General features: G+C 41.4%; 1 protein-coding gene across 1 annotated transcript in view; it reads left to right on the top strand.

Moving 5' to 3' along the window:
- The first annotated feature begins 1,120 nt into the window (after window positions 1–1,120).
- The window catches only part of srpk1b (SRSF protein kinase 1b), a 29,584-nt gene continuing 6,793 nt past the window's right edge, over window positions 1,121–23,911 (top strand). The window contains exons 1-13 of the mRNA XM_038696341.1: window positions 1,121–1,213; window positions 1,898–1,952; window positions 17,730–17,857; window positions 18,093–18,201; window positions 18,688–18,775; window positions 18,885–18,972; window positions 20,294–20,400; window positions 20,703–20,868; window positions 21,472–21,497; window positions 21,637–21,865; window positions 22,085–22,465; window positions 23,122–23,216; window positions 23,412–23,519. Of these exons, the coding sequence (XP_038552269.1) occupies window positions 1,201–1,213; window positions 1,898–1,952; window positions 17,730–17,857; window positions 18,093–18,201; window positions 18,688–18,775; window positions 18,885–18,972; window positions 20,294–20,400; window positions 20,703–20,868; window positions 21,472–21,497; window positions 21,637–21,865; window positions 22,085–22,465; window positions 23,122–23,216; window positions 23,412–23,519 (1,593 nt within the window). The 5' untranslated portion in view covers window positions 1,121–1,200. The remainder of the gene's footprint in view (window positions 1,214–1,897; window positions 1,953–17,729; window positions 17,858–18,092; window positions 18,202–18,687; window positions 18,776–18,884; window positions 18,973–20,293; window positions 20,401–20,702; window positions 20,869–21,471; window positions 21,498–21,636; window positions 21,866–22,084; window positions 22,466–23,121; window positions 23,217–23,411; window positions 23,520–23,911) is intronic.

Genomic DNA, 23,911 nt, shown 5'->3' with positions numbered 1-23,911 from the left:
TTCTGGGGCCCCTGTTATATCTGCTGCCCCTTGAAATAATCATAGACAGATTTAATATCACATATCTTGTATATGCGGATGAAATCCAACTCTCTTTTTCTTTCAAAGCCACGAGAGGCCTTTGGATTATCTAGGATCCTAGACTGTTTAAACCCTTTAAGGGGCAGGACAGCAGACATTTTTAGAGCCCAGTGCTGATAAGACAGAGGTTGTGATTGTTGCTTGCCCCCATGATTATGCCAATCAAAGATCGGCTGAGGAGAGTGGCACAGATTTGATCAATCCGTATCATTTGACACCCATGTTAGGCAGCTTACCAGAGCTTTTTTTTTTTAAATAAGAAATATCAGTAAACTGAGATCGATAGCTACAACATCTGAACTAGAGATGCTTGTACACGCATTTATTTCATCTTGCATAGACTGCTGTAACATACTATTCCCATCACTTAGCATGTTTGCCCTTAATTGCCTGCAGGAAATCCAGAATGGTGCTGCAAGGCTGCTCACTAGGACAAATAGACGGTCTCACATCACCCCTATATTGAGATCTACATGTTGCGTATTGGGTCCAGTTTGCATTTCTCAATATTACTTACAGAGCTTGAGTGTATTTTATCACGTAGGCCTACGGTGTAGCCTATGTTTGATGTATTTTTATCACATGCTGTGTATTTTAGTTCACTTCCCCTTGCCGTGGCTCGGGTGGTCATTTTATCTTCTGTGTTTTGGTTCTTGTATGTTAAGGTTTTTATAAAGCAATTTGTGACTCTCGTCTGTGAAGAGCGTTACAAGTCAACAAGGTCACTTGTTGACTTGGTGTGTGGGTCCTTGATGGTCTGGGCCCCAGGGGCATCTAGCAATCTTCCCATTGGGCTTGTGTGGAAAACATGAATCAAATTTACCTAACTTGAGAAATGGTCCCTGTAATAGCCATGACTGACCCCTTTTTAGGAAGTGCATGTGTCAGAGCTTTGCTATACAAAATAACGGCTGTGTAAATACTGTCTTTAATAATGTTTTAATTTATTAGTTATTATTTGGTAATTTAATATACCAACTACACAAATTCTGTCGACAGTTTCTATATACTCCGCCCCCTACTGCTCAACTTTGTTATGTGGTTAATTTTCGCGCACTTTGGTGTTTCTACATTTCCAACAGTCCTTGAATGCAGCTTATCTCTTGACTGGGTATCAGCATGGAAAGAAAAGGTAACGTTGTAATTAGTCCTAAATGCCTTTTACACCGAGTACTTGAAATAGAGACGCTTTGCCACATGCGTTTCGCTGACAAATTCATTGTCTTATCTATTTTATCAAGTGTAACAAGCCACATAGCAGTTGGTGAAAAGTAAAAGTGGACCATGCGCTCTGCTGCGTGTGTACGTTATGTGTGTGTTAACAGTATGCTAGCTCTAGCCAGCAGACCAACGTTAGCATCTGATTGTGGATAAGTATGCGGAAAAACTTGTATCCAGGTTACAGGAAAGAAGAAGCAACAGTGTCCCCCAAAACTATAAACCAGTTTAGCGGGTCTCGGCATGATAATGGTCCAGCGTGTGATATTCGCAGTGAAAAGCACGACGTTACTGTTAGCAGCTAACGTTAGTTAACATTAAACTACCTCTGACACGGTGCAACACGCCGCCAAGGCCGGTTTAACGTTACTTAGCCTTTTCAGAGACTTAACTCCAGCCAAGTAACCTGCTACCCGCTCAGAGCTGGTATTGTTACCCGAATTGTTGTTTTTGCTTTACACCTGCAGCCCGATGCATGGACCCAAACAGCTTTGAGCAACAACAAGACAATGTCATGTGTGGTGTAAAAAAACAACTGCGAGGTTTTGAGGTTGGTGTTAATTACACCTAAGTTAACAATTGTATTTCTGCTTTCTAGTACTCGCATTGCAAGCAAGGAAGAAGAGGACAAAGCCCAGGAAACCTGGAAAGAAGTAAGCTGAAAAACACTCCCTGCTTGTTTTCATAGCACAGTTTGCTCTTTCTCTCTGGTCCGGAAACATGAAGCAGGAGGTTTCACTCATGACAACTGTTCAGCTGCATTTTTCACTTGTCTGTAAAGTCTGCAACTCTTAATAGTTTGCCAAAATAAATAATATAATATGGTGTTGTCCCACTTCACATCATGCATCTGTTTGTGTGTGTTGGTATAAGAGAGAGCCTTTGGTGGATGCAGCATCACAGTGTACCTGCAATGTTGTGACTTGGAACCCTGTTAGATTATAATGGAAGACATGATAGAAAATAACCACAAAAGACATTTAAATGCTGTAGTAGTTTATTATAGATGGCAAGGAAGTCATTTAATCCTACTTCACAGCATGTTATTGCTGTCAAGTAGTTTGAGTGCTTGTAAATGGCACAGACGGGGCAATATTTCACTCAGGGTGCGTAAGTGAGGCAGTGTTAATTCAGCGATGTCTGAAAGATGCTAGATGTTCTACATCTGCCAAAACGCTACAGCTGTAACAGTAACACATGTGTAGTATATCTGCCAAATGCCTATTCATAATTAATTTGGAAGTTATCACCCCTTTGCTGATTCCTACAACCATGGCTGTGCTGCATTCAGGAACTGTAGGTGTCAAATATGGCCTTCCTCACTTGGAATTTTTGTGGTCAAACAGAAGTTTCTACTGTAACATTCGATGCATTGTTTAGGTCAGCAATTCACCTATCGTTCATCTCATATCTAAATGGCTAATTAGAATAATCGTCCATTGGTTACACATCAAATGCAATGCCCACGGGAGCGCGTTAAATGTCTGAGACGAAACAATTTGCTACTGTTCAAAACATTTTTGAACAAAGAAGTATGGTGGATTAGATGGAAGACGACATGGAAGGGTTCTAATGAACAATTATTGAAGTTATTTCTAGGAGCTGGTGGCAAGGGCACCCGTCGTCAACTCTCCTTCATTTCTTACTAGGGCTGGGTATCGTTCAAAGATTTTCAATATTGATACCTCGACTTCGATACCGGTTCCTGAACGATACCAATTTTATTCTCAACAAACTGAGAACCATTGTTGTTTGTATAAAGTAACTTAATTATCACATTATTATCATTAATATTGTTTATTTTAATAATTGTTCCTTGGAAAATTCTACTGCTTGTCAAAAATCAAGACATATTTTCAATGTAACATAGGCCTATATTGTGTTTTTGTTGTTGTTATTCCTTCTTCTTTAGTTTTTATAATGTAATTTCATTGTTTATTAATTATATATTTTTTTATTGTTTATATGTGAATTTGTGCTCTGGCAACATTGCAACCTAAACATTCATGGCAATAGGCCCAAGAGAAAGAGAGAGAGAGAAATCACTCTTCTCATGGAAACAAGTTTCTGCCGCTACATATGAAAGTTTCCTCCTGACTAGAGGAAGAGGTGGCCAGGCAACAACTATCACAATAGACAGACATCAGCCCAAGGATCGCTACATCAGCATCACACGGAAGTGCTTCCGCTGGCTGCACATACAGGTCTGCGTGTGGCGTCACTTGCTGATCCTTCAGAAATGCTTGAGAAAAATGTAGCGTGTGTGGCCGTTACTCGGTCAATAAAAGAGCTTTGATTTGATTCAAAATGGCGACGCTACCACCAAGCTACTGAGAAATTTAGTTAAACTAGTAACGGCGCTACTTGTAGCGACGCTACCGCCCAACACTACTCATATGGTGGGCATGTTGAAGCAAGCTTCCCACTTCTCTCTATTTCTCATCAGACTGGTAGACTCTTCACCTGTTTGTGCTTCACTTAATATTGCGTTTCCCTCCACATGAGCAAGCTACAAAAATATAGACTGACCACTGTGACATTGTGCTTACAACAACAGTCACTTCCGGGTAGACAACTGGCAGTTGAATCGAATATGATATGTAAAATCTGGAAATTAGTTTATTTCTGTTGTTATTTTCAGCCGTAATTGTAACATTTAAGGTTATGTAGTTAAATACGGTGGTCCAACTGACCTGAAATTTCTACTGTATTTATTTTAAGAAGCCTACTGTGTTGCTTTGCGTCTTTGATAAATCAGATTTACCCAACAGCAACATCTCACCGCCAATGGGATTAGTTTTGGCTAAATTCAAGCTTTCATTTTCTGTGGCCCAAGAGGTGAATTATATGCATTTTAGATAAATAAGATAAGATCAGGAGAAAAAACAAAAAAACATCTTGCTACCATTTACAGTTGTATTTACCCAATGCAAGGATTCTCTACTTGGACGTTATTTTAAACACCTGTACCTCCATACTTTTATCCCCCTCTGTTTTGCCTGTCTGCCTCTTCTCTACCAGTCCCAACCCGATACCAGTCTACCTGCCTCTTTTTTTGCTTAGTAGTTGCTCAGCAATCTTGACAAACGAAGTGATCACATTACATTTACATTACATTTATTCATTTAGCTGACGCTTTTATCCAAAGCGACTTACAATTGCTATATATCAGACGCCTCTAGAGCAACTAGGGGTTAAGTGCGCTTGCTCAAGGACACATTGGGGGATGTTGGGAAATGAACCTGGGTCTCTCACACCAAAGGCATGTGTCTTATCCATCGCCACCCTGGCAATTCACATAATGAATCTCAATATCCTGGTTCCCACGCTGTCATCCACTTATGGTGGAAGAGAGTACAAAGGATTATTAAAGTGATATTTATATTCATGAGTCATACAAGGGAATGGATGTTCTCTTATTTCTTCCACCAGTGTTGACTATTACCACATTATACCTGCTCAGACACATCAGATCTCCATGATCGAAATAGTTCAAAGTTCAAAATCTTTACTGTACATTGTATAATTTGTAAAGAACAAAATGACTTAACAACAGTCAGTGGAAACCAAAATCACCAACTGATTGAGCGGCTGGATTCAAATCACAAATTAAAAGTAAAGAAATTTAAATCACAGACTGATCCATCTTGCGTTACTTTCATCACGGCAACTGATAATGTGCCTCAGTAGTGTATTAGGCTCCCAAGTGCCTGTATGAACTCCTGATAATGTCCGGGCATGCTCCTGAAGAGTCTGCAAGAAGTGTCTCCTCCCAAGCCTGGATCAGGGCATCAGTAAGCTCCTGGACAGCTCTTGACGCTACTTGGTGGCGTCAGATGCACAATATATAGGCCTAATGTCCCACAGGTTCTCAGTTGGATTAAGGTCTGGGGAACGTGAGGGCCAGTCAATGGCATCAATGCCATCGTCATCCAGGAACTGCACTCATACTCTGACCACATGAGACCGGGTATTGTCCTGCACCTGGAGGAACCCAGGGCCCACTGCAGCAGTTAAGATCTGACAATGGCTCTGAGGATTTCATCCAAGTACCTATCAACACTCAGGGTACCGTTGGCTAGCACGTAGAGGTCTGTGCAACATGCCTCCCCAGACCATCAATGACCCACGCCAAAGAGGTAATGCCGGATGATGTCGGTGGCAGCATATAACGTGCTCAGTGTGAACCTGCACTCAACTGTGAAGAGAACTGGGTGCCAATGGTGGACCTGCCAATTCTGGTGTTCTCTGGTGAATGCCAGCGGAGCTGCACGGTGCTGGGCTGTGAGCACAGATCCCACTAGAGGACGTTGGGCCCTCTTGTCGCCCTCGTTGAGTCGGTTTCTGACAGTTTGGTCATTTTGTGGCAGTGTTCCTCCTCGCACAAAGGAGCAGAGACCAGTCCATCTGCTGAGTTGATGCCCTTCTACAGCCCTAAGGATGTTATTATTTTCAAAGTGTAAGTCACCCTGATTATCATTATTATTTTTAACATTTATTTAGACCGGTCATCTCTTTAAGACACCGGGTCTCATTCTTAAGAGACTGGACAAGACAGCAAATTTTGCCTGTGTGTTCAGATTTGACTCCGCAAAGCTGTGTGATTTTTGACTCTCTTGAATGTCGAGTCCTGACAAGACAATTTAACCCAAAATACTTATTAACAACAATTTTTATATAACAATATGACCCCTCTTGGATTGTCCTCCTATTCAAGAAACACTGCACTGTGCGACTGTCATTGACATTTACTGCAATACTACAGAATTTTACACTTGACAGTGGTGCTGTGCAACAGTTTATTATTGAAATGCATAATTTCTGTCAATAACCATCAAGTAAGTGGCGAGCATCCAAGCATAAATTCTCTCGCTCGCTCTCTCTCTCTCGCTCGCTCGCCCTTGCACCCATCATGCTCCTACCCCTCCCACACTCTCGTGTCAGTTGCTGTTGTGGCTGCTGCGCTGAGAGGACACAACAGCCACTCGTCAGTCAAAGACCTGGTCCCAGGTCACTGCAGTCACACTGCACTTGCCTTCTCCAGGTTCAGTTCAGTATAGACTGGCATAACATAGCTTTAGCTTAGTGTCCTCTGGGTCATGTGGCTCCTGGACTGGATCTTCTCCATCAACACAGCTGTGGTGAAGCTAGCCAGCGGCCTCACATGCAAGTGAGTAGTGCACTAAGTCTCATGTTTGTATTAGTGTATGTTTAGAGAGAGGAAGCAAGAGTGAAGGACGGAGATGTGAAAGTCCCACTTTGCTCACGTCTGTGCTGCTTGTTGTATCTGTGATGATGGGAGTATTTCAGCGTACTAGTGTTTTGGTACGTGTGTGTTGGCGCCAGATGCCCGTGTACACAGAGTTGTGCTGACTTATTGAGGGGCTGATCCATTTTTCATTAAGGAGCAGATGCTGACTGTTGCTCTACGAGGTACCTCACTACCTGCTTATGTGTTTTGCATAGAATATATGCAAGCTAGCGAGAACTGATGATGTCCCTGGTGGATTTGTGCTGCCAGCTTTTGAAAGAGCTTATCGCCCACCCTGTTTTTTTTTTCACTGTATTTCTGCATTACAGTATCATATTTTTTTGCCATCACTCTAGACATCAAACCACTTGTTTCTCTAACTTTCGGTATGTCGGCTGTAATTTCAGCACTACATGTGCACTCAGGAGACTGAACAGGAATAGCCAGCAGAGTATTTACCAGTACAGTTGCTCTGTGTTGTGTTTTGCTTTTATCTCACCCTCTTCTTGCCCCGCCATAGCTGCAGTTCATTACATAACCCATCAACTCTTTTATCATCTGCAGCCCACTACAGCTCTGTGTTCCCCTGCGTCTCTTTCTTGCCCTCAGTCCTCACCCTGCAGGTTGACCACTATCCTTCTATCCCACCCTGCCAGAATATAGAAATGTTTGTGCTTTTGTGTGTTGATTGAGAAGGGGAGGCTGGGTATTAAGCTTTTTGTGAAGGGAAATTTGTTTTTGTGAACTAAGAAAACCTGCAGTGGTTTAACTGGAGCTGTAGTATACAAAGTCACATCATGCAGTCTCTCTGCTTCATCAAACTGTGCTTCTAACATGAAACACTGTCTCTAGTTAGATAGTATTCTCCAGTATTCACATACATAGCACTGCATATTGAAAAGAATATGAAAGTTTATTGGATATGTTAGTAACAAGAAAAAAAAAAAACATAATTTAAAGGAAATAAAAAAAGCAATGTCTCTTGCATACTTGCTAGCAGGTGTCGGAGTACTAAAGAGGAGGTGCTGCAGCACACTCATTTACACTTTGTGCACAGCACCCTCAGTACAGTTATGTAGCACTGCTGTTTCATTCTGCTGCCCAGGCACTTGGCATTGATTTTATCCGGCGAAGAGGAGGATGTAAATTTTGTCTACATGCCATCCCCAACAGCTCTTTGTTCTGTGGCTGTGCAATTAAACAAATGTTGTTTTCAAATCCAATTTTGGCTTCCAATGATTATGAAAACAATATAATTGAGAGAAAACAATTATTTTGCCGCATTTGGTTTCACAATGATGCTCTTGTTTTGTCTTTCTATAAATCCAGCGCCCCCTTTCCTTTATAGCGGTGTCTCTCTCTCCTCCCTAAAAGCCCAAAGTCACTCTCAGCCAGATTTTGGCATGTTAAGTTCAGCTCGGGCCGAGTAGAGATAACAGGGGATTATAACTGCTATAACTTAGAACATTAGTCACCATTATTAGCTTAAGCCTACAGCATTTTACACTGCATAAACTAGCAGCTAGCAGATTTTTCCTCTACTCATATATTAAAAATTACATGTTATTTACACTCATTTATACCTTCTTTACTAAAGCCTAGTTCACGCATGATTACACATGATTTTTAGACCGATTTGCCGCTCGACGAGCTTGGCAACCGTCAGGCTATGATCAGGGGTAAATCAGCGATTGATCAGTGGTCGCCAGTCATTATGTGTGAACTACTCAACAACGCATCAAAACGATTCCCCGACACATTTTTGACACATCGCCGACATCTGCCAAATATCTGGAGGAGTCGGCCGACTAGACATCCACATCTAGCAAAAGAGAGCGCTTTTTTTTTTTCACATTGTCAGCTTACGTAGTGTGTGACCTCCTGTCACCGATCAGTCACGTAGTGTGAACGCCAGAATTACTTCAAGACTCATCACAAGACGGCAAGTTGTGTAGTCTGAACAGCACATTGATCTGCCAACGCTGGAAGTCGTGTAGTCTACACGAGCCTTCATCCACTTCAGCGTAAGTAGGGCTAAGCTGTAGGGCCAAAAATGTTAACCCGATAAAACCGTTCATATCATTCGATATCGATAATTATCATGATAAATGTCAAATCATTATTTCTTAAGTCCTGAGTGAAAGTTGAAAAAACCAGATGGTTAATTTTGATTTAAACTTTTCTTTATGGTCAGAGCATGACAAACACGTTACAAACAATGGATCACTTAAAAAATCTGAGAACATTTTAAAACATTATCAACTAACTAATTATCAAGGCTGTGGCTCAGGAGGTCGAGCGGGTTGGCCGTTAATCGGAAGGTCGGCGGTTCAATCCCTGGCTCCCCCTGGTTGCGTGTCGAAGTGTCCTTGGGCAAGATACTGCTCCTGGCGGCTGTTCCGCCAGCGTATGAATGAGTGTGAATGCTAGTTTCCGTTTGAGCACTTAGGCTCAGTGTATGAATGTGTGTGACTGGTGAATGCAGATGTAGTGTAAAAGTGCTTTGAGTGGTCGAAAAGACTAGAAAGGCGCTATACAAGTACAGAGCATTTACGGAGCATTTAACAATATATGATATAATCTTTATTTCGACAAATATGCATGAGTAAATGTGTATATATGAGTTAAGTAAAATCTTTTTGCAGTCCCTTTTCCTCAACAAAATAAATATCTTAATAGAAAAATGAGTTGCTAGCCTAATTCGTTATTCGCGATTCAAATAAATTTTTTCAAATTATTATTATACCTTTTATTTTACCAGGCAAGTTAATTAAGAACAGTTTATTTAAAATAACGCCCTGGCAGGAGACAAAGGCCTCCTGTGGGAAATGGTACTGGGATTAAATAAAAACATAAAACAATAGACAGAGGATGCAGGACAACAACACAGTCCCAACAACCAACCAGGCACAAGGACACGAAGAGATCAGATGAGAAAATAATTAAAAGACTGATAAGAAACATAACAGACTAGACATGATAATCTACAGAGAATAGACTATACAACAAATGGCACAATAGTTGAATAATAAAATCAATCTAGAAGCGACGTATAACAACAACACACAACATCACATGAAGCAATTAGTGTTTACTGTAAGCGAGATGGAGATTTTGCCTTTAGTTAGAGGGTTTTTTGGGGGTTTTTTTGTAGTTCGTTCCAATCGTTCGGTGCAGCGACCTGAAAGTGGTGCGACCTAATGATGTGTTAGCTGAAGGAATTTGTAGCCAGATGTGACTAGAAGAACGGGAGCTCTAGGTGGCGGAAGAAGGATGAAGTAGTAGTGTTAAATCAAACATTTATTGAGCGGTTGTTAAATTGTTGTTGAGGAAAATTATGTTGTGATAATTATCATTATTGTTTTATTGCCCAGCCCTATATGAAAGGTAAGAAGTTGTTGTGAACTCGGTAGTTTCCTTGCTCTGCTCCCCTCCGTGGAGCCCCACTCACGCACCCAAAAGCAGTCAACCTAGGGCAAACACTGTGTTGCTGTCACCCTCACGCTCTAAGATGCTCTTTAAAGTTTGGGCGATTTAGGATATCCTTGTATAGTAATTTTTTTAAATGAAGCATTCAGTTTTTAAAGTTTAATAAAATCATGATGTTTTCTAAGTCAATGAGCAGTCGTGTTAAGTAATCGTGATTTTAATAATGATCAAAATAATCGTGATTATGATTTTTGCCATAATTGAGCAGGTTACTTTCTTCCCTGTGCCCTTGTTTATTTCGCTCTAAAGAGATCTGATAGGGCTGGATGGGTGGAAACAAAACAGCCAGGAGAAACCCGGAGACACTGACACGCTCTGTCATGTCAGATGTGTGTACAGGAGTGACGAAGATGTCAAGTGGTCGTGGTTCTGTGGTTAGATTACACTGTCCCATAGGGAAATGTGGCCCAGGCTGCAGTTAAACAGATCCCATAGGCGCTTTGTGTGTAAGACAATTTCAGTATGAGCTTTAGAATTTTTTTCGAAGTGTAAAAGTTTCACCGGTTATCTTAAAGCAAAGCAGGGAATATGTTAGATATTGGCAGTGAGGTTGTTGGACTTAGTGAGTGTTAATATTAAGTGCAATATGGAAATAGCTCTGTAATGCCTTTGAATTGTTCCATAAGTGTCACTGTATTTCTCAGTTCTATTAAGGGTCCCAGCAAGTTATTCCAGTGAGACAGCATAGACTATGGCAGTCCCCCGAAACTGCTCCACTTTAATGGAATACAGTCGTCATTGCTGCTGTTTATAAAGCCTGTGTTATGTATCTTGCTATGCAATTTAAAAATGTCTGCTCTGACCAAGATCTGTTGCATAACGTGCAATATTATCTTACATATTGTATCTTGTGAGCTAGCAAACTTGATTTGTATCGATATAAAATTGTGGCAATTCCTGAGGTGCTGCGTAAATACCACACATACGTACATCATGGAAATGTGGTCAGCTGTGGTGTTGTTGAACACACTGAATAAAATATATGACCAATCTATTTACTCTTTTGGAATTTTCAGTTACAATTACACTTAAAACAATATAGATTAATCAAATGTGCAGCAGAAATGTGCTTCAACATAGGACAAGGGCAGTAACCTATAACAGAAACGACAAAGTTTTAGCACCTTGCCTTCAAAGAATGAAGTACCTACCGATCGTAGTATAACAAACACGAGTCAGAAACATTGTACATTTATACTCTGCATTAGTAAATGATGTCTGTTTCAGAAAACATCTAAAGACATGTTCTTGGGTGTTATGTGGATATTTACAAAGAATTAAGATAATAAAATGAATAAAGGATTACAAAGGTGGACAATTATGGATTGGATTGGTCAAAAAATGTTTTCCACTGTGCACCTGACTTTGTCAAAGTTATTTAGATATCTTGCTGTGGACTAAAATGTTGGAGGTATGCAGACGAACATCACCATCGGACAGACATACTAATGAGATTCAGGTTTTTATTGAAGTCTTTCTCAGCTCAGACACAAGAACAGACATTGTCCGTATCAAAAATCGACCTCTATGAAATGACCACTTCCCCCACTACAGCAGGGACATGGGCCCTTCAGCAACTGCCCACCCCAGAGGCTGCCCCCTCCTCTACAACTCTGTTTATCATGGAGAGGGATGTCAACTAACTGTTCAGGAGGCAGAATCCTGCAAAGCAGTTGGGCCACACTCTGTCTCCCCATTCACCCTGAAGCAATGTGTTGATCAGCTGTCTCCGGTGTTCACGGACATCTTCAACACTTCACTGCAGACCTGCCATGTGCCAGTCTGCTTTAAATCCTCCACCATCATCCCTGTCCCCAAAAAGGACTATAGAAGTTGGTGTTAGCAGTGTGCACCTGTAATTAAGATTATCTGTGATTTTAACCAGGATGCTAATTTTAGCTAGCAAAAAACAGGCTTAAAACGTACGTACTGGAAGAAACTAACAGCCGACTCCTAATAATCTTTTTCAACTGCGCTGATTAAATTAACACAGCACAGCAGACACCAGTCACTCTAGCCTGATTGATAGGTCACCAGGGTAGTGAGTTGTCTATCACAAGGTAGCCCCACCCTAAAGCACACTTTGCTTTATCATCTATTTTCCTCTAAATGGGGCTGTAATTTACTTAATGAACATCATGCTGTGTTGAAGGATACTTGAAACTAACAACTGAGATCATAAACTCATTAGGAATGTGTTTACCAAGGTAATGAATCAGGTGAGAAGTAGGGTCATTTTACCATTATTTTTTCTAATGGTACTGGACTTCTTTTTGCAACCAGTTGAGGCGTCCGCTTGAGTCCCTCATGCCCATTAGAAAGAATGCAGGTTTAAGGCACGCTCAGCATTGGCTTCACTTTTCAAACCCAGAGTTTCCCGCTTGTTCGTGACCTGTAGTTGTTGCTTTATCCTTCTAATATTTTCTCCCTACTATATTTATTGTTATGCACCAAAATACCAAAGCAAATTATTTTCATAGATGAAAATCACTCACCCTCACCAACTCCATTTCCATTGTTTAAAAGCCTTTTTGTTTTCTTTTTTTTAAGTCACTATGTAAAGGAGGCGGGGGTTGATGATTTTGATGGACAGACGGAGAGGGATGCAAGGAAGAGTGTTGTTTTGGTCGGGGGGGGGGGGTGTCGTCCCTCACCTGCAATGCAGTGCTGGGCTGCATCACCCAATCATCTCCCAGCTGTCAGTAAAGGGGGCAGGGCCAGAGGCTGACGACAGCCAAGGAGAGTTCTCGGTCAGACGGAGAGCGAGAAAGCGAGAGAGAGTGAGACAGTGAGTGTGTGAGAGAGGGAAAAGTGAGCGACAGAGTCAGCGAATGTGCAGTGGTGCCTTGTGCTCCAGGACTCAGCCTGCAGCACAGTCTTTTTCTCCTCTTCTTTCTCTTCTTCCTTTCTGCACTCGTCTTCCCCCCACTCTTCTCCGTTCCATCCTCTTTTCCACCCCCCCCACCCCAATCTCTTTCTTTTAGTTTTCAGCACTCTCTCCTGCACCCGACTTTTCACTCTGCATCCCTCTCCCTTGCCCTCTTTTTGGTCCTGTAATCGCTTTCTTTTCTCCTGGCGGATGGAGTGAGGGTTTTTTTTTTCAACACCTGCGCTCTCTCTCCTGTCCTCCCTCCATCTCATCCCATGGGCATCCGTGCATCTTGCAGGTAAGAGCTGTGTGTGTGTGCAAGCGTGGGCAGGCGTGACAACCATAGGCAGTTAGAGGTTGTATTGAGACAGGTCCAGGTGTTTTTAGAAGAAGTCCTTGAAGTATCCTGCATGTTGTTCGTGTTCATGTTGTCTGGCAATCAGAGGACACTCAACTGTTTCTGTCCAGTTGTCCGCAGTGATCTTGAAAGCCACGATCATGTGTGAATGCTCTTGTTGGTTTCAAGATGATGTTGACATTTTGGCAGCTATATTTGAATCTAATCCTTGTCCTGGGATCGAAGGTCCGTGTGGCAGGTTTTTAGCCTAAACTTTTAGATTTCTGATGAATTTGTTGACTAAAACTCTGAACATATAGTCTATTTTAGGTCACTTTAAACATCAATATATTAGTCAAATTAAGTTTAATATAAATCCATCATTCTGTACAGTAGCTCCTCTGTTCCATCAACGCTGCAGGTGCTACAGAGAAGAGGTCAGGTGCAAACATTCAATGACAAGTATGCATGGAGGAATATGATTCTTTGCAAAACTGCTTTTTTAATGCATGTCTGTAATGTTTTCATTAATGTGAGGACAGTTTTGTCAGTTTTGTGTTAAATCTTTTTTAAAAGTTAAGTTGTTTTAAAATGTTACCCACATTTGTCTACTCTATTTTCATTAGCAGTAACTTGAAGAGATTCAGTCCGTTTTTGTTTGCTAAGATTCATTTTATCTCGTCAAGGACCAAAAAAGTCCCCTTTTTCTTATTGTTATCATTACTTGAAAGCGTGTGCGTGTTTGTGTGTTTAAGACACAGCAGGCAGGAGAGGTAATGGAGACTTGTGAATAAGCACTATGCATGAGGGTTGAGAGGAGGTTGGCCTAGGTATTGTTTTGATAGAGTGTGTGTGTGTGTGCGCATGCAAGTAAATTAACAAATGGAGTGTTTTTTGCCTTTGCCATACACTGTGTGGGCTGGCAATGTTTTTACAAGTGTTGAAGTTGCTTAAGCCACAATCAGTCAAGCCCAGAGAAAGACTTGAGGCAGCACATTCGTAAGTAATTGTAATAATATCGTTAATAATGAGAAGCCGAAATATAATTTTCAAACCTAAAATCACTGAATCAGTTTCTTTGTCTAATCACTTAAATACTGCTGTAAAACGGAAGGGGTACCCAAACATTTTTTTTCTGTTGACAACATTATGAGCATTAGAAAAATTGCCCACTCCAGTGACACCTTTTTAAGTATTGAAATCGAAACCTCACCACAGATGGGTGAATATGTAGAAGCATAATCACAGAATGAATAATAAACCAAATATCTTTTACCCAGCCTTTTCTCCTTGGAGGAGGAGTCCTGAACATTGCAGATCTGATACAGCTTATACTGTATTTTGGCAGAAATGTAAATGTAAACAGAAGATGCAGTGCATATGTGTTGTTGGCTGCACTGTCATATAACTCTCTAATGTTGATATTAGTAAAGTGCCTAATTCATTAATTAATCTCTGCACCTCTGACTTCAGCTCAACATCGTTGATTGCCTTTTTCTCCCTCGGGAACAGTAACAGACAGTCAAGTTCTGCTTTATAAGCATGTTTTTGCTAAGATGCACCCTTTTTCTCAGACTTAAGCCAATGAGTTGATTAGTTAGGCATGCTCATCTTAATGACTTTAACATTGTTGGCATGCAGGTCACAGCAAACTTCCCTCAAATGAAGCAGTCAAACAGATTTTTTGCCTCCACTATCACACCATAATTTTAGAAGCAATGACAAGAAACAGTTTTCTTCAGAGGCTGTGTGGCAAAGTCAGCTGCTTAGACTCTTTCACAGCTTAAGAGATAATATGTGACTTGCTTTAATTAGCTCTAAATCCTCCACTGCACCATCCAGTGTTTACTGTTTGACTCAGTAAGTTAAACACCAAATCTGAATGTGGAACACACAGGACTGATGTGCTTTGTAAATATTCATCAAGAAATGAGTGCTTGGAAAACATCAAGCGGGAGGGATTTTGTATGTTAGACCACACTGTGTTTATTTGAGGCTTGAAAAATAATGTGCTTGTGAGAGAAACATCTGTCTGCACTGCATGCAGTGAACAGGAGTTCTTGCTAGAAGCTGCGGGCTGTTCTTACCTCAGCAGCGCACCGTGACCAGCCCCCTGTAGTCATACAGTGAAGCATCATAAGGACTTGTGATCTTCGGTTTTATAATAGAAAATGAAGATAGTGGGATAATAATGATCTGCGTTGGCGCAGGAACACCAAACAGATATTTGACCTACTTTGTTGAGAGATCAAAAGAAACACAAAACACACAGCATAGCAAGGTATTGTAAAAAGTAAATTTTAGTTATTGGTATACTAGATATTTTACTGGTACCAGTATTTTATTTACCAAAATAATTGTTACCTTGTTGTTACCTACGTGCATTATTATGGTCATTTAATGTGTTGAAGGAAAATATACAGTATGATGTATATAAATCCTAGTCCATCTGTCCATGCCACGGATTTTGACAAAACCTTTGAGAATGATGCATGTCCGTTCATTATTGTGGTATTCTTAAAAATTGGACTGATTGGAATACACGGGATGCAGGTGAGTTTTATTAGCTTTTTCTAATTGGTCGAGGGTGTCAACGTTATTCATTGTTGATATGTTGTTTGTTACCCTGTGGTTTGGATTCAGTGAGTGAAACAGTCTCTTCTTTCAGCACCATGGACAGCACCGAGGGTATCGTTGGTAAAGCTGTTCAGTTTGTCCAGAAACTAGTCATTTACAAACAACGACACAGCAAGTAATGTAACTATAATGTGAGCTAGGTTGTTGCTACAGCTGCTGCTGCTGCTGCTGCAACGCTAACATGCAGTGAGGACGAGACGGTCCCAGAGCCAGCACAGCAGCTCCAGACAGCGATGCGGTACAACTCTTCTGCTACAATAGCTTCACAACAACAGCGTGTGTTTGGCAAACTAGAAAGTAAGCTGAATGTCAGTGGGCAAGTCATTTAGCATTACCTGACACACAAATCATGGCTGAAATAGTGTTGTTGTGCACAAACACCAGGTTTATTTTCTGCGCGCACACAGAATGGAGAGCCAGTGGGCCGTGAGGAGATATTCGTTGAATTTGGCAAAATGACGTGGATTGGTTTAGAATTGCTTACCCCACCTTTTAATGGGTCACAAAACAAGGAAGAGATGATGTCTGTGTGTGAATGTCCTTCATGGCATGTTGACTGACTTGGGTAGGGTATATAGTGTTCCCTGTTAATAGTCTGTGCGGCTGGATCAGCTGGATGCTCTGCTCTAGAATACTGGTTGTTGTTACGTGCTGCACCTTCACCATCTGTGGGTGCCTCATGCTTTATTTTGTTTGATTTCTAAATTGAATCCTGTGTGTCTCCTCAGGAACAAACGTGGTTACTAAACACTGATGCTCTCTAATGAGCTGCTCTATATGAACAACTGGAGGATTGATTTGATCATTTATTCCACCATGTTCAGATAGATTCACACAACACGGCACGCTCATTTAAGAATTGTGGAATCACTATCGGCTATGTAATGATATTAGGTCCTGGTCGAAGGACATTTTTTAATACTGTTTGGGTTTGAAGAAGAAAAGAAATCACACATCTCTAATAAAAAACACTCCACTCCAACACTGACTGAAATGTTACTCATGTTATTTTCAGAGCTGGACTTGCTACTACAAAATATCTACAAAGTCCTGTTCTATATTGTCTGCCTAGACATAGTTCCTGCAATCACTGGACATTAGCTTTTAGTTTTGTATCTGTGACGTTGACCTATCTTCATATAATTATCGTCCTGGTGTAATTGCTCTGATCTCTGGTATGAATGCCAGAGGATAGTCACTCCCCATAGCCTTAAAAGTTTATTTGTGTGTGCGTCAAATGTTCATCCCACTTCTCTACATTTAAAAAAACATATTTCTTGCTGCTTTCTTCACTGTCTCTTTGTGCTTACATGACGGATTGATTATAGCTGGGGTAGGCAATTTATTTCAGAGGCATTTCTTTTGTTACATTTGTTGAAATGCTATTTCCACCCAACAGCGATCAAAGAATCAAATTCTCTGACACAAAAATATGGCTATTTAATTTTTTATTATCCCTGCAGTTTGATGTGAAAACTGACAGTAGCCTAAATATTGTTGAAATATTTGATTTGTCAGTTGTTGACTAAAAAACATAGGCTGATACAACTATTTGTTATGGTACTGAATAATAACCCAAATTAGTCATTATGATGTTCCGGACCTTTGCTTCGGAAAAATCTCTAACTGGACCTCTTTGAATTTTAATTGAATACCCTTGGTCTATGAGTTGCTCATTTTCCAGTGTTTACTCTTTCGTTGTAGTTTACACTGTCTTACTTTTCCTACTGTCACTCTCCCTCCCTTGGCGCCCTCCTTCCTTCCTTCCTCTGTGTCTCTAATGTTCCTGTCTGTCTTTTATGATTTCCTCTCTCCCTTACCATCCCCCTCTCTCTGTTTCCCTTCAGACCAGAGCCTCATGGTCGAGGAGGCGGCTCTCAGTCAGGCCAGGCAGACTCTCCCCTCCCAGAGCAGGACGAGGAGATCCTGGGCTCTGATGACGATGAGCAGGAGGATCCCAACGACTACTGCAGGGGTAGGACGTCTGTCATTGACATGTAATAGCATTAGTATTAGTACCCTGACATAAATAGATTGTCATATGTTTAAGCAATAACACATGGAATTGAATAGAACATGATTTAATAGCTTATTTGGAGTAGACCTGAATGACCTTGTGCTTTACACATGTGAATACACACTTTCATACACACGTACTGAACATACAATGATTAAGCAGCATTGCTAGAGTTTATCTGCTTCTGCATCAGGTGGATATCACCATGTGAAGATTGGAGATCTGTTCAACGGGAGGTACCATGTGATCCGTAAGCTGGGCTGGGGGCACTTCTCCACTGTGTGGCTGGCCTGGGACATCCAGTAAGTTGGCCTCCAAACTATGTGACATTTAGACGGTGACGTACAGACGTATGCAGAGGTTATGAGTCATGAGTGGATTTCACCGACCCACAGCTGCTGCTACGTCGCAATGATGTGTGCTTTCTTTATACTGTAATACGTCCAAAAAAGAAGCATCTAAAATAGTGTCTGGAACAGTAGCCGAGGAGTGCTGTGTGCATGCATGAGGTTATAATGGTTCAGTGAGGGCCAGCGGTTTCAGCCATGTTGCTGCCTATATATGTAATATTTATAGATTTTACTCTTAAGAATTCTGTAAACCTGCGAAGCTCCAGTAAAGGCCTGGTTCCTTTTTTTTTTTTTTTGTTAAATAATGTCTCTGGACATTATTAGAAGTTTTATGGATATTTGCACAGAGAGATTTGATGTTTCTGTAATTGACTGATTGACTAATGTTCAAGTGGTTGTGATGAGTTAAAACACTGGTGTTGTGTGTTTGTTTTCCAGGGAGAAGCGCTTTGTGGCCATGAAGGTTGTAAAAAGTGCTGAACATTACACGGAGACCGCTCTGGATGAGATCAAGCTGCTCAAATCCGTAAGGCACACTGTCATCTTACCACCAATATTTTCACACTGCCTCATACTCCAGTTATTCCAGTGCCCACAACTTTCACAACACTGTGTGTGTTTGTGTGTGTTCTCAGGTGAGAAACACGGATCCCAGTGACCCCAGCAGAGAGAAAGTGGTGCAGCTTCTTGATGACTTCAAAATTTCTGGCATGAATGGAACTCGTATCCTCTGCATAGAAGAAACTTCTTGTTAAGTAGTCACAGTTCATGTGTACCTAAAAACATACATTATTCTTGCCCACTATTGCAAAGCAATATCCTGTTCATAAGCTGAACAAAAAACAACCCTCTGTTTAAAAATGTACTAAACTGAGTGACCAGTTTTCTGACTGTGCCAGCTGATTAACATGATAGAAGGTTTTCCGGTGCTGTCATTCTGTGAAAGAAGGCAACAGTGCAACAACAGCAACTTGGCGTCCTTCCATTTTCTTCTCCCTACTGTTGCTGTCTCAGTGTATTGGCGTGGACATACTGATTACACTAATTCCAGGCCAAATGGCAGCGTTAGTGTTGAACATCCAAGGGTAGGACTCCCATCAACTCAGGCTAGATTCAGCTCATCCTTGTTGTTGTGTTTGAAGGCCACATTAGTCTGCATTACTTTTCAAGATTAACCTATCTCATTTTTCTGCCAGAATGATTGAGTTTGAATGCAAACAGCAGTGACAGATACAATTTGTGTGCCAGTTATTTGTAAAGTCTCCAACAATTTTATTCCGCCCCAGATTCACACTCTGCACTGCTATTCGTGGTTCCCAGAGATTGATCTGACGTTCGGCTAGATGCGCACTTTGGCTGGATCTTTAAGTGTCACGGTCCCCGATGCACTGATACTCGCTCTATCCGTGTCTCTCCCACGCCGCCTACTCTACAGCTGTGTGTTCAGGCAACATGCCCAGACATCCTCTGGAAATTAAAGTTAAAGCTGGGGCAGGCAATTTATTTCAGAAGCATTTTTTGTTATATTTGTTGAAATTCTCTTTACATCCCGACAGCAATCAATAAATCAAATGCTCTGACACAAAAAAATGACAGAAATCCGGTAACTGTGGCTGTCGCTGACCTGTAATAATAAGCACGGCCTTTATTTGGTTGGATCCTTTTAAAATCTAGCTGTCTTTGATAATTTTCCATGTTGTCTACCCAAGCTTTAATTTTTGAGTTGCATACTGAAAAATTGTTCAGTCATGGAAATCCAAGTATGAACCTGGAAAAGGTATGGGGAAAGACTGGTGGGGAAAAAACTCATTGACACTATTTGATAAACATGATGAAGCTCTGCCGTGGCTGCCGTGCCCCTTCTTGTTCCCTTAAAAAAATTACAACACAAAAATTCCTGGTGGCCTTCCCCTAAATGTCTGAAATTCCAAGCCTGGTGTATGTTATACATTTTTATTAGTTCCACTGTAGACTGAGAAAAAGTCACATTTAAAGTAATCTGAGAAGTTGATTTCTGTTAGTCCTTGACCTTGTATTTCTTCAGATGTGTGCATGGTATTTGAGGTGCTGGGATATCACCTACTGAAGTGGATCATTAAGTCGAATTATCAAGGCCTGCCCTTGCCCAGTGTTAAAAGCATCATTCGACAGGTACTGTACAGCTATACAGAAACAATTTGTTGTGTTTAAAATATTGAGTGTGATGATTGTTATTGTGTTTCATTTCATGTTTTGGTTTGAGTGCAGTGTCAGACTCTGGATAGCACTTGCAGAACAAAACAACAAAAAGAAAACAAATGGATGTGTGTGTTATTTATTTTTATTTTTTTACAAAGCAGGCGACACAGGTGTAAGACCACAGAACCCCTGATGGGTCGAGAATGATGTATTACTGTTCGCAGTGGGCAACATCCACCTTGAACTCAGAACATGCTTCATTTTTTGACTTGCAGGTTCTGCAGGGTTTAGACTACCTCCACACTAAGTGCAAGATCATCCACACAGACATCAAACCAGAGAACATTCTGCTGACTGTCAACGAGCCCTACATCAAGAAAATGGCTGCCGAAGCTACACAGTGGCAGAAGACTGGCGCCGCACCTCCCTCGGGTTCTGCAGGTCACAACCTTTCTCTTCCTCAGCACGCCACTAAGCATCTTTTAAGGTTTGATCGGCATGTTGCTGACAACAGCGAGGTTTGCAGCAGGTCCAGTGCCTCTCATGTTTGACATGTCAGATATTTGGTGGTTCACAACATAAATGTGAGCAATAAGCCTCAATACAACTAACGATTTAAACAGGCCATTTGATCAATTATTTTTTATTGGACTTAACACATTTTATCGTCAAGAAGCACAAACCGACCATGAATGGGGAGCATACTGATATTCCAGCTCTGTGGTATAATCCTCCTATGTGTGAAATAAGTGTTTAGAAACTTGAGAATTTTGACTTAAAAGCATGTGGAGGATTCTAATAAAATAGGAGCACTAAGCTGTGTGTCAGTATGAGTCACCACTGCATTGGTTACGGAAATTACCAGCTTGCACAGAGGATGTGTGCTCCCGCTGAGCCGGGTGCTGCTGCAGAGACAGTCTATTAGTACAGCTTGGTGTGAATCAACTCAGCCACCCGAACAGAATACTAACTATAGAGAGACGAAGGATATGTCACATATGTTGTTCAATAATGTAATCCTCTGATTTTTCCTGTTTCCTACAGTGAGTACAGCCCCAGCACCCAAACCAGTAAGCAATTTTTTGTGGATTTATTTTAAATTTTTTTTACCAGATCTAGTGATATGAGGACTCACAAAATACATTTAGAATCAAGTTGTAATACAAACTTGAATTTATTTTCTCTCTCCTCTTGTTCTTCATTCCTAAGATGGCCAAAATGTCAAAGAACAAAAAGAAGAAGATGAAGAAGAAGCAGAGAAAGCAGGCGGAGCTTCTAGAGAAGAGGATCCAGGAGATGGAGGGAGGAGCAACACCTGAAGGAGGAGGAGAAGAGGAGGAGGATGAGGAGACGACAGAGACCACCGAAGAGACGACTTCCTCAGCCACCCTGTCTATGTCAGCCACACTGCAAGACATTGCTAACCATGCTATTGCAGGTGAATGGCTGGCCGATCGTAGACTGAAGTGGATAACTGCGCATAATTGTTGTAGTTAAAATGTTTTAATTGGTTTAAAAATCTGAATAGATAGTATCCTGTAGTATTTAACATCTGAAATAATTAATAATCAAGTCGAGTTTGGGCATTATCAAGAGTGTCATTCGTTAGGAAATGAATTAAACATAGTTGAATAATCTGCGTTGTACTTTGCCACAGACTCTACCCCCGACGAGCAGCCCCAGCAGAAGCCAGAGGTGAATGAACGGGAGGAGGAGAGCGGGATGGAGGTGAACTGCAACGGCCACGCCTCCACACTGGAGAGTGAGACCAGCCCAGAGGTACAAGGGACCAAGCAGTCGACAGAGGAGCAGGAGGACCAACGGAACGCAAACCGGCCTGAAAGCAACACAGAGACCTGGGACACGTTGAGCAACAAAGAAGAGCATCAGACCTGCAAAGGTTCACCCGGGGACACCAACCTGCAGCAGCTCCCTGCCCCTCTCAGCCCAGACTCTGTCACAGTAGAGCTAAAGGAGGATAAGAAGGGGGAGGAGATGGAGACCAAAGGAGGGGATGAAGATGAAGACAGCCAGAATGGTGAGTTAAGTTGAGAGTTGTGAGTTAAGCACTTTACTGAAGCCAAGTTACACTTATATTGAGTATACAGCATGGTTTATTTAATTAATAATCCTGTTTACATATCTGACTCGCCAGGACAGCTGCAGTGTTAAGGGTGGTGTCATATACAGTATATTTTTACATTCGCTCAATAATCTGATATCACACTTTTCTTTAATATGTACATTAACGCAACACGCATTACAATGAGAAAAGGAACCGTCAGTATGACTGAGAGTGAAGTGGCACAGTAAGCATGAGCAAGCATTGTACTGTTGTCAGTAAGAGCTAGAAGGTGAGCAGACTGCATCAGATCAAAGGTGCTAGTAAAGACTAATGCAAATGGATTATCCTGGCACATCATTAACAACCTCCGCTAACCAAGTACCCAGAGGAGACCCTGAAATGTCATCCACGAAATGCAAACCCAGGAGTTGGGATGTAAAGGGTTGTCATGTTTAATGTGATCCTGGGAGTTTTATTCCCAGTTGTCGGGATGAACCCGTGCGGTTATGAGCATTCTGCCAGTTTAGGTTTCCTTGGTTGTCTCCAATGTGTCTAAATATTTTCTTCCCCCTGCATTTCTACATCACCCTCTTCTGCCCCCTCTCCCTTTCCTCTCCTCTCTTTAACAGGAGCATCAGGCAGTATGTTAGTAAATCCCCTGGACCCTGTAAATGCTGACAAGCTGCAGGTTAAGATCGCTGACTTGGGCAACGCCTGCTGGGTGGTGAGTACAGATATATACATGAGCCCTTTTTATTTTTCAGTCAAGGACTGTTATTGAGATGTTTTTGAAAGGTTGGTCCACTGTGCTTTAAATCTGAACTTTAAATCTGGCTTAATTCAAGTAGCAGCCCTTTGTAAATACCAGCTTATTTATTACTTTGTGCCTCAGCATTCAGGATTTCTCTCATTCTTGCAGCACAAACACTTCACAGACGACATCCAGACGCGGCAGTATCGTTCTCCCGAGGTGCTGACTGGAGCCGGCTACAGTACACCAGCTGACATATGGAGTACAGCCTGCATGGTAAAACAAACACACACACAGTGTAACCGTAGGGCACTATGTCATTGACACCGACTGGGAAGACAAAAATGTTGTTGTCATATCCTACCCGAAAAAAGTTTTGGAAAGTCTTTGTTAAATGTTTTGGAAGATGTACTGTTCACATCAGCTTCCAGACTACTACTTCTCTTCTTTTATTGACTCATTGCTGATTTTTTATTTTTTTATTTTTTTATTTTTTTTTTACCAGTTGGCAGAAATGTGTATCATGTCAATATTAAAGATGCACCGATTGATGGGCTGTGACCGGAATCAGACAGTCTTGAGCTTAATCGGCCATGACCAGTGGCTGGGGTCAATCAGCGTCAAATATACACATTCTGTGCTGCATGGTGTGTCGTCTGGCGCACAGC

Source organism: Micropterus salmoides, unplaced genomic scaffold (genome assembly GCF_014851395.1).
Source record: "Micropterus salmoides isolate LMB-PRFRI ecotype aquatic unplaced genomic scaffold, ASM1485139v1 Ms_hic_scaffold_4, whole genome shotgun sequence".
In the NCBI taxonomy this organism is placed as follows: Eukaryota; Metazoa; Chordata; class Actinopteri; order Centrarchiformes; family Centrarchidae; genus Micropterus; species Micropterus salmoides.
This window is presented reverse-complemented; position numbering and strand designations above follow the sequence as displayed.